The sequence below is a fragment of the Rana temporaria genome, chromosome 12 (genome assembly GCF_905171775.1).
Source record: "Rana temporaria chromosome 12, aRanTem1.1, whole genome shotgun sequence".
Lineage (NCBI taxonomy): Eukaryota > Metazoa > Chordata > Amphibia > Anura > Ranidae > Rana > Rana temporaria.
The window spans coordinates 127951120-127967521 of NC_053500.1; the positions used below are offsets into that span (position 1 = coordinate 127951120).

Consider the following 16402-nt stretch of genomic DNA (forward strand, 5'->3'; position numbering starts at 1 on the left):
AACCTGATCGTCTTATCTTGGCTTTTTCAGCTGAGCTACTCTTGCTCCTAGCCTGAGATTCTGTATTCCTCTGAAGAATCCACTAGAAAAATTACGCAACTAGTCAATGGGTGAGAATGGTGGACCACCAAAAAGCTAAACTCTCACGGGGGGGGGGGGGGGGGGGTGGTGAAGGATTACCCCCATTGGCTTTCTGGACCTAAAGTAGAGACCTGTAGGGGGTTGAACCATGCCATCTCCTCTGGTTTATGAAAGCATTACTCTTTACACTTCCGTAGTAGAAAACATTTAGAGCAGGGAAAAGGCGGCGGCCATCATTGCCCACTTTTTATGGCATGTCTGCTACAAAATGTCAGATGCACTTTATCTAAACAATCCTTTAAATATTGCCACTAAAAGAAGTGCAAAATCCAAGGAAATCATTTCGGCCTGGTGCACTGTCTGTCCAGCCTATCTCTTCTGCAAGTGCATAGTTCAGTATTTAATCATGAAGGCGCTGTAGTCCCCGGCGCCTATGTTTCGCAGTGGGAATTTTTTATTTATTTTTTTGTTCCTGCAGTGTTTATCGTTGTACTTCTAGTACATGAGCACGGTTATTCTTTCTAGGGCATGATATAATGTAAGCATAGTAAATGGGTCTACATTCTGCTTTTTTTTTTTTATAATATAGTTAGAATGGCCAAGCTGTGCCTGCAGCGCGGGGGGAGGGAGGGGCAACAACACAATATGGCAGTTGACTGAATTGTACTGGCTTCATAAGGGGGTGAGCTGTGTGTTCTACATATATCATTTATGGTGTATGTGTTGAGCTCTTTTCTTATTTTACCTTATTTGTCCCCCCTACTAACACACGGGTTCTGGCCTTCTAGAGTCCCAATGTATTATATAACACTGGGGCACCTTGTTCTGCCCTCGCCTGCGGTGCTTAGTGGGCTAGTCTCAACACCGACTGCACGCATATATATGCTGCCCCTCAGTGTGTGGACCTTAACGCCGAGCAGCCCTGTGCAAACCACTTGCCGTGCTGAGCATGCTCCCAGCATGTTAGCCGGCGGGTACTGGAAAGCTCCTGATGCATACTAGCGATCGGGAGATCAGAGCGGTCACGTGACCCGAATGCCCACCTCCCGGTTTTTAGAACCCTTTAAGCGGAGGTTCACCCATGGAGAACACCTTTTCCCCTTAGATTCCTGCTCGTTTTCTCTAGGGGAATCGGCTAGTTGTTTAAAAATATGAGCTGTACTTACCGTTTACGAGATGCATCCTCTCCGTCGCTTCCGGGTATGGGCTGCGGGACTGGGCGTTCCTTCTTGATTGACAGTCTTCCGAGAGGCTTCCGACGGTCGCATCCATCGCGTCACGATTTTCCAAAAGAAGCCGAACGTCGGTGCGCAGTATAGAGCCGCACCGACGTTCGGCTTCTTTTGGCTACGAGTGACGCGATGGATGCGACCGTCGGAAGCCTCTCGGAAGACTGTCAATCAAGAAGGAACGCCCGCTCCCGAAGACCCATACCCGGAAGCCGACGGAGAAGATGCATCTCAAACGGGTAAGTACAGGTCATATTTTAAAACAAATAGCCGATTCCCCTAGAAAAAACGAGCATGAAGCTAAGGGGGGGGGGGGGAACGAATTGGGTGAACTCCCGCTTTAAAGGGCGGGTTGGAAGGCAGGAGTTGACGCAAAAATCGAGGCTAAACAAACATGACTTCTGACATCCTTTGTTTATTCTCACCAGACTTGTGCAATAACCCAGCATGATGGAACTCCAGCAGGTTTCTGTATTGGAAGACCAGTCACTGCTGCCGCCTTTTCATGTGCAGGATGACTGGTCTTGTATCCACCCCCATGAAGAAGGGGGATCTGCTGGGTCCCTCCAACAGCTCAGGCTATGTGTAGCCTAAGGATGATATCACCGCTACTTTCACAAAGTAGTATCTGGTTATGCAAATGCATTTGGTTCACGCAGCAGTTTTATATCCATTATGGCTATTGAGGATTATATTAAAAGGTATTTGTGGTTGTGCAACAATTGCAGATCTCGCTTTGGAACCTGGAGATGTCTGCTCTTCTTCCAGGTTCTAGAAGCGGTGTTTGTAGGGTACTATCTGTTCATGTGTGGAGGGGCTGCAAACTGATTTTCCTCAATGTCCCCAATATTTGCAGAACAAGCTGCCCTGTTATCTTTAGGGAGCACTTCATGATTGATTTTCTGTTCTAGGTCCAATTGTAGGCCTGGTTCTTTTTTTTAGCCTAGAATTAAGTAGAGTTGTACTAAAACAAAGGATTCGCATATCCCATCTGTTCTAGGCTATTAAATTGAATGTAGGGAAGAGTTAATGCTATAAACCAAAAGTTCTTAGTAGGGGTGCAACGGATCAAAAAACTCACGGATCGGATCGATCCTCGGATCAGGAGTCACGGATCGGATCATTTTCGGATCAGTAAAAAAAAACACAAGACAAACAAAAGTTTTGTCTTTTTACATTTTTATTAATTTTTTTTTTTTTTTTTTACTACCAATGGCGGCGATCAGCGATTTAATTTTTTTTTTTTTTTTTCGTGACCACGACATTATGGCGGACACATCGGACAATTTTGGGACCATTACAGTGGGAAAAATGGCAATTACAGTGTTACGGTTTTACTAGTGTGGGGGCAATGTTGGCTATGGCTATTATTAATAGTCATAGCCAACATTGCCCCCACACTAGTAAAACAGTAACACTGTTATTGTCATTTTTGCCACTGTAATAATAGTCATAGCCAACATTGCCCCCACACTAGTAAACATTAACACTGTGTGTATAGCCATTGTTCCCACTGATTACAGTGGGAAAAATGGCTATACACACAGTGTTAATGTTTACTAGTGTGGGGGCAATGTTGGCTATGACTTATTACAGTGGGAAAAATGACAATTACAGTGTTACTGTTTTACTAGACCGAGTACATCAGTACAGTGAGTTGGCTAATGGCTATTAAGCCATTAGCCAACTAACTGTACTGATGTACTCGGTCCGTCTCCAGGTTACATGCAGAGTCAGCGGCGCAGCGCGCTCTTTGAAAATATAAAAAAATCCACGAGCAGAGGGAGGGGTGATGACGTCAGCGCGCACCGCCGCCGAGTGTACCAAGATGGCCGACCTCTCCGGAGATGGGCCGAAGCCACGGTCTTTCCTAAAGCCGCGGCGGTGTGTTCCGCGGATCGCATACTGTTCCGATCCGAACAGGTCGACCCGCTCGGATCGCGGATCGGGCACGATCCGTTGCACCCCTAGTTCTTAGTAGTGACCATAAGCCTTTAAAATGTTCCAGTATTGGTCTGCATATGGAAGCCTGCAGATCCTTCAAATCATCAATGCAAATTCTGTCTTAATAACCCCTCCTCCGTTCTGCATTGAAGTTGGGGAGCTTCTGGGGTCGTCATAGCCAGCACCCCATTGACCCTACATTGGAATAAAAGCAATCCGACAGCATCCAGTGTTAAAATATGCATAAGAAATCCCCCCCCAGGTTTTGACATTTTTTTTTCATGTATTTATTTTACCCAACCATGTGGGCTCTATTAAAAACTTGTATGAAAAACAAAAGGTTGCATGATTAATTCAAGATGGCTTCTTTTGGCCATATATGACTGCAGCAGGTGAGTAGAAATAGGAATTCTCTGGGGTCTTTTGCCAGAGGAGTCACTTTGAGATGGCTTGCAGTTCAGATACCATTAAAAAAAAGTTTTGGGTGGAGCTGAACATTAAAGTGTTACTAAACCCACAACAATAAAAATCGGTCTGTATATGCAGTAATGCATGCTTGTTATACTCACTGTGGAACCTAAGGGTTTAATCCTCTGCATTGTGTAAAAAGGCTGTTTGATCCTGTCTGCTCTGCTCCTCCCCTTCCCCTGTTCCCCCACCCACCTTCTGATAAGACGGAGCTTTTGGAGTCACTCTGCACATGCTCAGTTTGGTGTGTAATGCTAGGGTTTTTTTTTTTTTTTTCTTGGGAGGGTGCATGTGATTAGCACAGGGCCAATCGGCTCTGTCCAGACAGAGGGTCAGGGGTCCTGCAGCCTCATAAGGCAGTCGGAGTAGAATGACAACTCCTAGAAGCTTTAACCAGACACTGATGGAGGTCAAAAGACTGCTATATACTGATGAGAAAGGGTATATGTAGTTTATATTTACCAAAATAATTGCATTTCCGTGTACTGTGGGAGGGCAGATACCGTATTTATCGGGGTATTGCGCGCTCCGGCGTATAGCGCGCACCCCTAACATGGACCCGCAATTCCTGTAAAAAAATATTTTAGTACTTAGTTTTGGTGTCTTGCGCGGTGGACTCGTCGGGTCCGGCGTCCGTCTGCGGCTTCGGTGGTGTCCTCCCGACTTCTCCCCGTCGAATCGCCGCTTCCCGCGCTCAGTTTGAATGCCTGCGCCGACATATACCGAGTGCAGTACATTCGGCCAGGCTCGGCTTCGCTCGTGCTCACGCTCTGTGACGTTTATGCGTGAGCACGAGCGGACCGAGCCTGCCCGATTGTACTGCACTCGGTATATGTCGGCGCAGGCATTCAAACTGAGCGCGGGTATCGGCGTATATCGCGCACCCACGATTTTCCCCTTATTTTAAGAGGGGAAAAAGTGCGCGGTATACGCGGATAAATACGGTATATGGTAGTGAATGCAGGGTCCTGGGTTTAGTAACACGTTAATAGCAGCAAGACTGTAATCAAGATAATAGACGGACTGGCCATGGCTATATGGAATTGGAGGACCTTTGTATATGGCAATTCAGCTCTTTTTGGATTCAAGGTATCTATACGGATTATTGAAAACTGGAACCCAAGTGGAACTTGTTGCTATGCAGATTTAAAGTGAAAAAAAATAATAGACTAAGGTGATTGGCTGTTGTGTAATGACCACAATAAGTCTTTTGTGCGTTTTGTTTTACAGCCGAAAAGGAGACCCATAAATCATTGGGGTATAAAATTTTGGGGTTTATAAAATACAAATTTAATCGGCTAACTAGAAAGGTGCCAGACATCTCCTAGGGGCGCCAAAATTAGAGACCGTGTCGCATTACCCATTTAGTGCCAGCACCAGGCATGTATGCTTATCTAGGCATGTTTCTCGCTGCCTCCCCTACTTCAGCTTTCCTGTCTAAGCCAACACACGCCGAGGACGACTGCGCAACAAATCTCCTTATCTGCAATCCTAAAGGTTGAGATTTTTCCTCCTTTCTTCTTGAAAGTAAAACCCCTTCGTTAACAAAAGTTAATTTTCCATGTTGTGTATAGACAATGGATCTAATCTTGTTGTTCTGTTAATATGTGTAAATATATATATAAATATATATAAACTTTTTGTTTTTTTTTTGGTTCCACATCAAAATGTACACTAGGAAATAAAATAAAAAGAATTGGGTTCATCAGAATTCCTTTTTGTTCTTTTTTTTGTTTTTTGAAAATGATTTGTGTAAATCTAACAGACTAAAATATTTTCAGTGAAGATGGGTATTTTATTTTTCTCTTGTTTCACAAGTGAGAGGATGTAGTCATGCTGTTCCATGCAGTGATTTATTACGTATTGGTGGTACAAAGCAGAGCCACTAGTGACAGATGTTTTCACCATACATGGTTAGATTTTGCAGAAGGAGTTTTTTTTTTTTCTTTGAAATTGTCCTTCCTAAAATAAAAAAATATATATTTAACTGTACTTTCTGTGTTTTGTCTATTTTATGTTCAGTCATTCAGGCTTGTTCTTGCATCCTAAATTGGTTTAATGACATGCAGGGCCGGTGTAAGGATTTTGGCCTATGTAGGCGAAAGAGCGTTTTGGTGACCCCCACCATTGTCCTGCCACCCCCTCCCCTCTACAATGCACCCCACCCCTAGTGTCCACAGCCTCACTGGGGCTTCCGCCACCATGCGTCATATTTGTCATGGGGTGCAGCACGAAGGGCGTCTCTTCAAACCTTTCTCCATTCCACGAATTGAGAACCGGGGGGGGGGGGGGGGGTTTGCCGAAAATTACACTGGCATCTCTCACCTCTTCTGGCCGCAAAGTGAAAGTATTTTCTTTCCTCTTGCTGCGACATATGGGGGGGGGGGTCTACAGAAATGAACGTTTTCTCCTCTCTCAGCCGCGAGCTGGAAAGGGAGGCGCTGGGCCCCTGGGAACATTCGGGCCCCTTACAGGTGTAATGCCTGTACCCCCCTGATGGCAGCCCTGTATACACAATACACTGCAATACTGAGTCACAGGGTGAGTTTCCATCATGCTTGTCATTGGTCAGTGCAGTCTTGTGACTGTGCTGACCAATGAGGCGCATTTGTGTGTCCCAGAAGACTTTGGGAGAAGGAGGGGGTTGACGAGCTTCCAGCTCAGACCGGCTTTTGGGATTTAAAGCAGAAGTAAACCCATAGATTAAACAGTTTCAAAAAGCAGTTGCATTTCCAGCATGCCGGGATTGCTAACTGTCACATTGGTTGTGCTCTCAACCAAACTGTCAAACCATCCAATGGCTGGTGTCATAACTGATCACATGAGCAGCATCATGGCAGTTGAAGATTAAACAGAGGCCAAGATGGCAGCTTCCTTGCCTGAAAATGATAGGTGGGTTTACTTACACTTTAAGCTGGAAGTGGGAGTAGGTACCTGCTCCCCCACAAAAAGTGACAAATGTGGCAGTGGAAGGGTGCAAACAAGCGGAGGTACTTTGGAATATGAAGACATCAGTCAATACAATGGTTGCCTAGAGAAGTGGTTCTCAACCTCGGTCCTCAAGTACCTCAAACGAGCCATGTTTTCAGGTTTTCATTCACTTTGCACAGCTGCTTTAACCACTTCCTTACTGGGCACTTAAACCCCCCTCCTGCCCAGACCAATTTTCAGCTTTCAGTGCTGTCGCACTTTGACAATTGCGCGGTCATGCAACACTGGACCCAAATGACATTTTATAATTTTTTTTCCCCACAAATAGAGGTTTCTTTTGGTGGTATTTGATCACCTCTTGCGTTATATTTTATTTATTTTTTTAACACAAAAAATACCCTTTTTTTTTGTAATCATATTTTTTTAATATTTTGTTGAAAAATTTGGCAAACGGGTAATTTTTTCCCTTCATTGATGTACCCATGGCCTGCACTGGCGGGCACTGAGAAGTGGCACTAATAGGTGGCAGTGATGGGCACGGAGTGGCAATAATGAGTACTGACCGGTTACACTGATGGGCAGCATTACTAGGTGGCACTGATAAGGCATTGATTGGCATGACAGGTGGGTATTGATAGGTGGCACTGTGGGCACTGGCAGGCGGTATTTGTGCGCACTGATGAGGCAGAATTGCCTCCTTCCTCTTCGGGACTGATCTCCCTTGTAAACAAGCCAGTGATCAGTTTGTTTGTTTTTTCTCCTCACGCTGTCGGCGTGAGGAGAAAAAAGAAAAAACTAATGCCGATCCTTTGTTTTCATTGGCTGAAAGCTGATCACGTGGTAAGGGGCCGGGACTCGCCCCTTACAACGGATCTGTGATCCACCAAGTCTATGTGATCACAACGTGCCGCGCATGCAAAGGGGAGGACGTCTATCGACGGCCTCCCAGATTTTCAGTCCTGCGCTGTAGCCGTTTGACTATCACGCGGGCCTCTAGTGGTTAAATCAATGACATGGATGGTATTGATAATATCTATTTTAGCTAAGGGAAGTTCCCAAAACATGGCCCGTTGGGGGGGGTACTTGAGGACTGAGGTTGAGAACCACTGACCTAGAGTAACGGAAGTTACAAGCAGCCTGTGCCTAAGAAGATAGGTGAGATAGCCTCTTGCAGGAGGGAGTTGTCAACATTCTCTCTAAGAGCGGTCCCTCTCCAATAGCAACAAGGAATGACTGAAGCTTCAGAAGTCCCAAGCATGTTCCCAGATATGGAAGAATTAGGTGAAGTGCATGCATGGAGTCCTTACCATCCCCGTGGATTGGAGGATGTAAAAAAAACTAAGAGCCAGGAGGCCGACTGGCCACTTACAGCAAATTTCACGTCGCCCTGGACCTGTTGCTACAGCTGATCAGGTTCGGAGTGTCAGCAGCAACTGGCACTGATTCCAGAGGAGAAGCAAGTCTGAGGTGGGTACAAGGTGGCATCTTTATGCACAGGAAAACAAACATAATTACATCCACTTATGAAATATGTGATAAAATGGCATGTGAACGTCGTACATCAACCATTTCCGTCTAAGATTATTTTCAAGACTATAATTTATTTTGTAGAATGGGCATCTTGGCAACTTGGCACATCAGCTTGTGTTGCAGTAGATGTATGTAGCCTAGGTGGCAACATTGTGCCTAACTGCCTATCCAGACGACCAGAAAAGCAGGGGTGTCACCCCATGATTAGAAGTACCATACTGGGGGGGGGGGGGGCAACAGGTCCAATTAACAGAGATAGAAACCTTCATTACAAAGCGTTATCTGGCCCAGGTCTAGGACCAGTGGTGTTTCCTCGAGGTGCACTGATTGAGGGTTTCGGGTCCGGAGAGGCTGCCTATGGTATCGCCTTCATCCTGATGTAAGGAGAACTCTGATAAGGCCCCTTATGTAAGGAGGGGCCCGGGCTCCTATGTAATGGGGATTATGATGGGCATCCTGGTGTTAGGGAGGTTCTGATGGAGACCCTGATGTAAGGGGGATTCTGATGGAGACCCTGATGTAAGGGGGATTCTGATGGAGACCCTGATGTAAGGGGGATTCTGATGGAGACCCTGATGTAAAGGGGGCCCTAATGTGAAGGGGACGGTTCTTATGGGGACTATGATGTAAGGGGGACCCTAATGCTGATGAAAACCCAGAGGTAAGGGGGACCCCAATGTGAAGGGGATTCTGACGGAGACCCCTGATGTAAGGGGGACCCCAATGTGAAGGGGATTTTGACGAAGACCCCAATGTGAAGGGAATTCTGATGGAGACCCTAAAGGGGGACCCCAATGTAAGGGGGATTTTGATCGAGACTGAAGGGGGACCCCAATGTAAGGGGGATTCTGATGGAGACCCTGAAGTAAGGGGGACCCCAATATAAGGGGGATTCTGATGGAGACCCTGAAGTAAGGGGGACCCCAATATAAGGGGGATTCTGATGGAGACCCTGAAGTAAGGGGGACCCCAATATAAGGGGGATTCTGATGGAGACCCTGATGTAAAGGGGACCCGTCTTATGGGAACTATGATGTAAGGGGGACTCTTCTTCTGGGGACTATGATGTAAGGGGGACTCTTCTTATGGGGACTATGATGTAAGGGGGACTCTTCTTATGGGGACTATGATGTAAGGGGGACTCTTCTTATGGGGACTATGATGTAAGGGGGACTCTTCTTATGGGGACTATGATGTAAGGGGGACTCTTCTTATGGGGACTATGATGTAAGGGGGACTCTTCTTATGGGGACTATGATGTAAGGGGGACTCTTCTTATGGGGACTATGATGTAAGGGGGACTCTTCTTATGGGGACTATGATGTAAGGGGGACTCTTCTTATGGGGACTATGATGTAAGGGGGACTCTTCCTATGGGGACTATGATGTAAGGGGGACTCTTATTATGGGGACTATGATGTAAGGGGGACTCTTCTTATGGGGACTATGATGTAAGGGGGACTCTTCTTATGGGGACTATGATGTAAGGGGGACTCTTATTATGGGGACTATGATGTAAGGGGGACTCATGTATTTATTTTTGGCCTGCAAATATTTGTAAAAAGTCCTCGTACTGCTAAATGTTTGGAGACTCCTCCCCCCGGTCCAGTTGGTCCTTTTATTTTAATCGCACTTATTCGGTAAACCAATCGCAGAGACAATCACATGCATGGGGGGCAGTAAAGGGAACCCGGAAGCATTTATCCGCCGATCAGAGCTCACTGTCCGCCGTGTCTTCCTATCAGTGCACAGCGGTGGTCCTGTGATTATCATACAGCGATGGTGACAACGTGCACAGCCTGCTGGATATTTAAATGCCTGACCAATCACAGCCCTCTCAGCTGCGACCAATAAGAGAGCGCCTCTCATCTGAACCCCGGGAAGCTGCGTCCGAGGTCACGTGATCTGAGTCTGTATCCGGGATTGTGCTGCAGGTAAGTGACACAGAGAACCCACCGACCGCGTCCGCTCTTCTGGGGATCGCTTCTATTAGGAGTTGTGTGCAGCTGCATTGTAGACTCGTCATGGAGCTCAATAATAACGGGGAGGAGCTGTATTCATATACATTGGGGGGCTAATATAATAACAGGGAGCTGTATTCATACACATTGGGGGGGGGGGAGGTAATATAATAACAGGGAGGAGCTGTATTCATACACATTGGGGGGGGGGGGGGGAATATAATAACAGGGAGCTGTGTTCATACACATTGGGGGGGGGGAGGTAATATAATAACAGGGAGGAGCTGTATTCATACACATTGGGGGGGGTAATATAATAACAGGGAGCTGTATTCATACACATTGGGGGGGGGGGGGGAATATAATAGGGAGCTGTATTCATACACATTGGGGGGGGGTAATATAATAACAGGGAGCTGTATTCATACAGGGGGGGGGTATAATAACAGGGAGCTGTATTCATACTGGGGGGGTAATATAATAGGGAGCGGTATTCATACACATTGGGGGGGGTAATATAATAACAGGGAGCTGTATTCATACAGGGGGGGGTATAATAACAGGGAGCTGTATTCATACAGGGGGGGGGGTATAATAACAGGGAGCTGTATTCATACAGGGGGGGGGTATAATAACAGGGAGCTGTATTCATACAGGGGGGGGGGTATAATAACAGGGAGCTGTATTCATACAGGGGGGGGGGTATAATAACAGGGAGCTGTATTCATACAGGGGGGGGGGGTATAATAACAGGGAGCTGTATTCATACAGGGGGGGGGTATAATAACAGGGAGCTGTATTCATACAGGGGGGGGTATAATAACAGGGAGCTTTATTCATACAGGGGGGGGGGTATAATAACAGGGAGCTGTATTCATACAGGGGGGGGGTATAATAACAGGGAGCTGTATTCATACAGGGGGGGGGGTATAATAACAGGGAGCTGTATTCATACAGGGGGGGGGGGTATAATAACAGGGAGCTGTATTCATACAGGGGGGGGGTATAATAACAGGGAGCTGTATTCATACAGGGGGGGGGTATAATAACAGGGAGCTGTATTCATACAGGGGGGGGGGGGTATAATAACAGGGAGCTGTATTCATACAGGGGGGGGGGGGGGCTAATATAATAACAGGGAGCTGTATTCATACACATGGGGGGGGGTAATATAATAACAGGGAGCTGTATTCATACACATGGGGGGGGGGTAATATAATAACAGGGAGCTGTATTCATACAGGGGGGGGGGGGGGTAATATAATAGGGAGCTTTATTCATACAGGGGGGGGGGTAATATAATAACAGGGAGCTGTATTTAAAAAGAGCGTACTTTTGTTGCTGAATACTTGTTCCAGGTCAGTGACTGCGAAACCCGCCAGCTAGAGTTTTTAGGAGATCGGCTACATTTCTCTCGGTATAGGGCTTTTAATAATAATAATATTGTTTTCTCTCACTCCCCTTCCCCCCCAGGGGCTATGGCGGGAGGATACGGGGTGATGGCGGATGACGGGAACATTGATTACTCCGTACATGAAGCCTGGAATGAAGCCACCAACGTCTACCTGATCGTGATTCTCGTGAGCTTCGGCCTCTTCATGTATGCCAGGAAGTGAGTTCTTGGCCTTTCTTGTAGATCCCTTTTTTTTTAATTTTATTTTTTGATTTCTCATATTGTATCTCTAAGCTTAACATTTTGGTTTAACCACTTCCTCTCCAGGAAGGTTTTACCCCCCCCCCCCCCCTTAATGACCAGGCCATTTTTTGAATTCTCGTACTGTTACTTTAACTGACAATTGGGCGGTCGTGCGACACTGTAATCAAATAAAATTGACGTCCTCTTGTTTTCTTTTGGTGCCATTTGATCGCCTCTGCGGTTTTTATTTTTTGCACTATAAACAAAAAAAATTAATATTTTTTTTAACTCTGCTATAAAACACATCCAATGGGGGGAAAAAAAAAAATTGAATGTCTTCATTAATTTAGGCCAATGTGTATTGTGGTAGACAAATCGGGCACCTGAAAATGTTGACACTTTTTGGTGACCATTGGTACAGTCACTGTACTAATGACACTGGCTGGGAAGGGTTAACATCAGGGGGGATCAAATGTTAACTGTGCCTAGGTATTGCTTGCTAACTGTGGGGGAGGGGGGGGGCAGTGCTTTGACTGGGGGAAGATAAAGATCTGTGTTCCTGCTTAGCAGAAACACAGGATTAGTACTGTATATACTCCACGGGCTGCAGGAAAGAAATTAGCTTGTGTCCCCTATGAACACAGATAGTATTGATGCGGGAATCCCTCTTGTCGGGCCATTGACTTTTGGCTTTGCCCGCCTAGCAGCTATAGTAGACAGTAGTGATGATCGTAAGAGAATCTGGCAGGCTGGTTGTACCCAAGTTGATCGATCAACTTACTACAGCCTGCCTATTAAAGATTTGAACTGTGTATGGCCGGCCTGAGTAAAAGCACCACACACGGTACACAAAAGCACTGGCTAGGCACACAGTTAACCCTTTGATCGCCCTAGATGTTTAACTCCTTTCCAGCCAGTGTCATTAGTACAGTGACAGTGCATAATTTTAGAACTGGTCACTGTATTGGTGTCACTAGTATCCCACAAAGTATCAAAATCCGATTTGTCCGCCGCAATATCGCAGTCGCGCTATAAGTCGCTGATAGCCTGGTCATGAAGGGCAGTAAATCTTCCGGAGGTCCACAAAATGTATTGCTATCAATGCAATGTGTCGATCTATGGAGGGAGGACACTTGATTTTTAAGATTTTTCTTCTATTTTCAGGAACAAAAGGAAGATCATGCGGATTTTTACAGTGCCACCGACCGTAGAGACGGCATCCGAGGCAAATTTTTATGATGATGTGAAGAAGATTCGCTTGCGCCAACAACTAGAGATGTATTACATTTGTAAGGATATCTCTGTTTATTTGGGATAACATGCACATGTATTTGGATGTTCTCTAACATTATAGATTATATAATGGAGCTGCACGATTCTGGTCAAAATGAGAATCGCGATTCTTTTGCTTAGACTAAAGATCACGATTCTCAAAAACTGAATGCCAGAAACCCCAGCCCCCCCCCCCCCAAATAAATAAACCTGTGATTTATCTGAAAATATGAATATATAAAAAACAGACCAGTGATATGTCTATAATGTTAAAGACCATATAACTCCTATGAAAAAAGCAGAATCAAACTTTGATTCTGCTTTTTCATAAAAGTTATATGGTCTTTAACATTATAGACATATCGCTGGTCTCTTTTTTTATACATCAGAAGCAGTACCGCCGGCAACCACTGGGTGGTGCATGGATACACACCCCAGTTGTACAGATCTGCAAGAGAAGCCCAGGCATCCATCCAGCGGCGCAGGCTGCTGACGTCGGTTCCGATATCGGCGCCATTTGTGTTCCACGCCGGTTGCATGCAACCGGTCGTGAAACAGAAGAATCGCGGGTCATCCCACGGGGAGAATCGAGATCGCGATTTTCTCCGCGATCAATCGTGCAGCTCTATTATATATGAGGGGTTGGGGAGGAAGAGGCGCCAAGCCGCCAATAGTGTAGCACTGTTTATTGAGTAATCAACATTATAAACATTTGTAATAGACTCCCAAAACCTCCCAGACGACAGGCATGTGATCTCTCTAAAGCTCTATATATATATATATATATATATATAATCACATAAAGAAAAAATTTTTATATATATATATTTTTTTTCCTTTTTGTATGCAACGTAGGTGCATGATAGATAATAATATATATATATATATTATTATCATGCACCTACGTTGCATTAAAAAAAAAAATTATATATATATATATTTTGCACCTACGTTGCATAAAATAAAAATATTATGGGGTAGATCCACAAAGAAAGTACGCCGGCGTATCTATTGATACGCCGGCGTAATTTCAAAATTCCCGCGTCGTATCTTTGTTTTGAATCCTCAAAACAAGATACGACGGCATCTGCGTTAGATCCGACAGGCGTACGCCTTCGGATCTTAGATGCAATTTTTCGACGTCCGCTAGGTGCCGTTCCCGTCGTAATCCGCGTCGAGTAAATTAGCTATTTCCGACGATCTACGAGCGGCCGTCGCATTCTTTTACGCCGTTTCCGTTCGGCTTTTTCCGGCGTATATTCAAAGCTGCTATCTGGTGGCGTACTCAATGTTAAGTATGGCCGTCGTTCCCGCGTATAATTTTGAAAATTTTGCGTAAGTCGTCCGTGAATGGGGCTGGATGCCATTTACGTTCACGTCGAAAACAATGACGTCCTTGCGACGTCATTTGGAGCAATGCACCCTGGGAGTTTTGACGGACGGGGCATGCGCAGTTCGTTCGGCGCGGGGACGCTTTTCATTTAAATGAAACTCGCCGCATTTGAATTCCGCGCCCTTACGCCGCGAGAGATACCCTACGCCGCCGTAACTTACGGCGCAAATTCTTTCAGGATTCAAAGAATAGCAAAGTAAGTTACAGCGGCGTAGCGTATCTCACATACGCTGCGCCCACGCAGATGTATGTGGATCTGTGTGTGTGTGTGTATGTATATATGTGTGTGTATACTGTGTGTGTGTGTATATGTATATATATATATATATATATATATATATATATATATACATATATATATGTATGTATGTATGTGTGTGTGTGTGTGTGTGTGTGTGTGTGTATATATATATATATATATATATATATATATATATATATATATTTTATTTTTTCCCCCATGTGCCCCCTTAGACCTTTCATACCAATACTTGTAAATTGATTTATTCAGAAATGTCTTTTTCTCCTGCAGCTCGGAAACATGATCAGAATGACAGCGTTCAGGTCACAATGGATTGAGAAATAGGTTGGGAAGACGACAAAAGATTTCCTTTACGGCGGTGATGGAACGTCTTCTAATAAAAGGAACTGTCATTTCAGTGTTAAGCCGGCTGATCGGTACGACGTTATCATGACAAGCTACCGTAAACCCAAAATATGGAGACGTACAGTATTTTACATTTTGAAAGAGATTCGTGCTTTTACTGCAGGCATTTAAAACGTTTTAATCAAGATCCGAGATTAGTGGACAATGGCCAGAAAAGTCATTTCATTCCGAAAGACTCCTGCAATCAAAGAAAAGCCAGCCACTGAATTCAAAATATGGTTCAGGGGGGTTCTCCTTTTTTTTTTTTTTTTTTTTTTTTTTGCATCATGGACAAACCATCTCATCGTCTCAGGATGTTCTTGTTGGGGAAACTGTCCAACTGTGACAGAACATCGAAGATCTGGTTAATGTACTGTGCATACGTTATGCAGACTGTAAATAAGGCAAAGGCCAAATGGTTATGATTTTGGGGAGTTTTTTTTGTATGTTCTTTGAACTGTGTGGTGTGATATATATATATATATATATATATATATATATATATATATATATATATATATATATATATATATATATATATATATATATATATATATATTTTTTTTTTTTTTTATTATTTTTTTTTTTTTAGGGTGGGTGGGCACTTACAATTACTTTATAGCGAACTTTGGCACCCCAGATGTTTTGGAACTACATTTCCCATGATGCTCCACTACACTGCAGAGTGCCTGAGCATCATGGGAAATGTAGTTCCAAAACATCTGGGGCGCCAAGGTTCATCATCACTGCTTTATAGGGTGCAGAAGTTTTACTTTCCTGATCCTCCCCAACAGGCAAGCTCCTCCATGTGGCTAGATCAGTCCCTGTAGTGTTTTCTCCACCTGCCCTCGGGCAGCCTAAGGATCTCTGATCATAGCCCTTGTATTGGACAGGAGGAGGCTGGGGGACTGTCCACTGCCAAATCAGATGGGAGTGCCATTTTCTGGAGGAGCAAAGGATCCGGTAAATAGAAGCGCACCTACTATCCTCTAGACCCCCCCCTTAAAAAAAAAAAAAGAAAGAAAGCATTATAAATAAATAAAAAATTGTAAAAAAAATATTGTAAAAAATTAAAAACAAATTGTTAAAGATAAAAAAAATAAAAAAAAGTACTGACACATGTGCTGCTGTCACATGAGATTAAAAAAAAGTATCGGTATTCGGTATCTGCGAGTACTTGAAAAAAAGTATCGGTACTTGTACTCGGTCCTAAAAAAGTGGTATCGGGACAACCCTAATATGTATGTATTATATGTGTGTGTTCTAAGTCATTTTCTAGCAAAAAAAAACATTTTAAACTTGAAACCAACA

The 16402-nt window shown here is 44.5% G+C and overlaps 1 protein-coding gene across 1 annotated transcript; it reads left to right on the forward strand.

The window, feature by feature from the left end:
- The first annotated feature begins 9985 nt into the window (after positions 1-9985).
- Positions 9986-15516, forward strand: SMIM19 (small integral membrane protein 19). Its single transcript, XM_040330642.1, has 4 exons — positions 9986-10117; positions 11618-11756; positions 12945-13069; positions 14978-15516. Exons 2-4 carry the CDS (start codon positions 11623-11625, stop codon positions 15022-15024), a joined length of 306 nt encoding a protein of 101 aa, XP_040186576.1. The 5' UTR covers positions 9986-10117; positions 11618-11622; the 3' UTR covers positions 15025-15516.
- Positions 15517-16402: the final 886 nt, after the last annotated feature.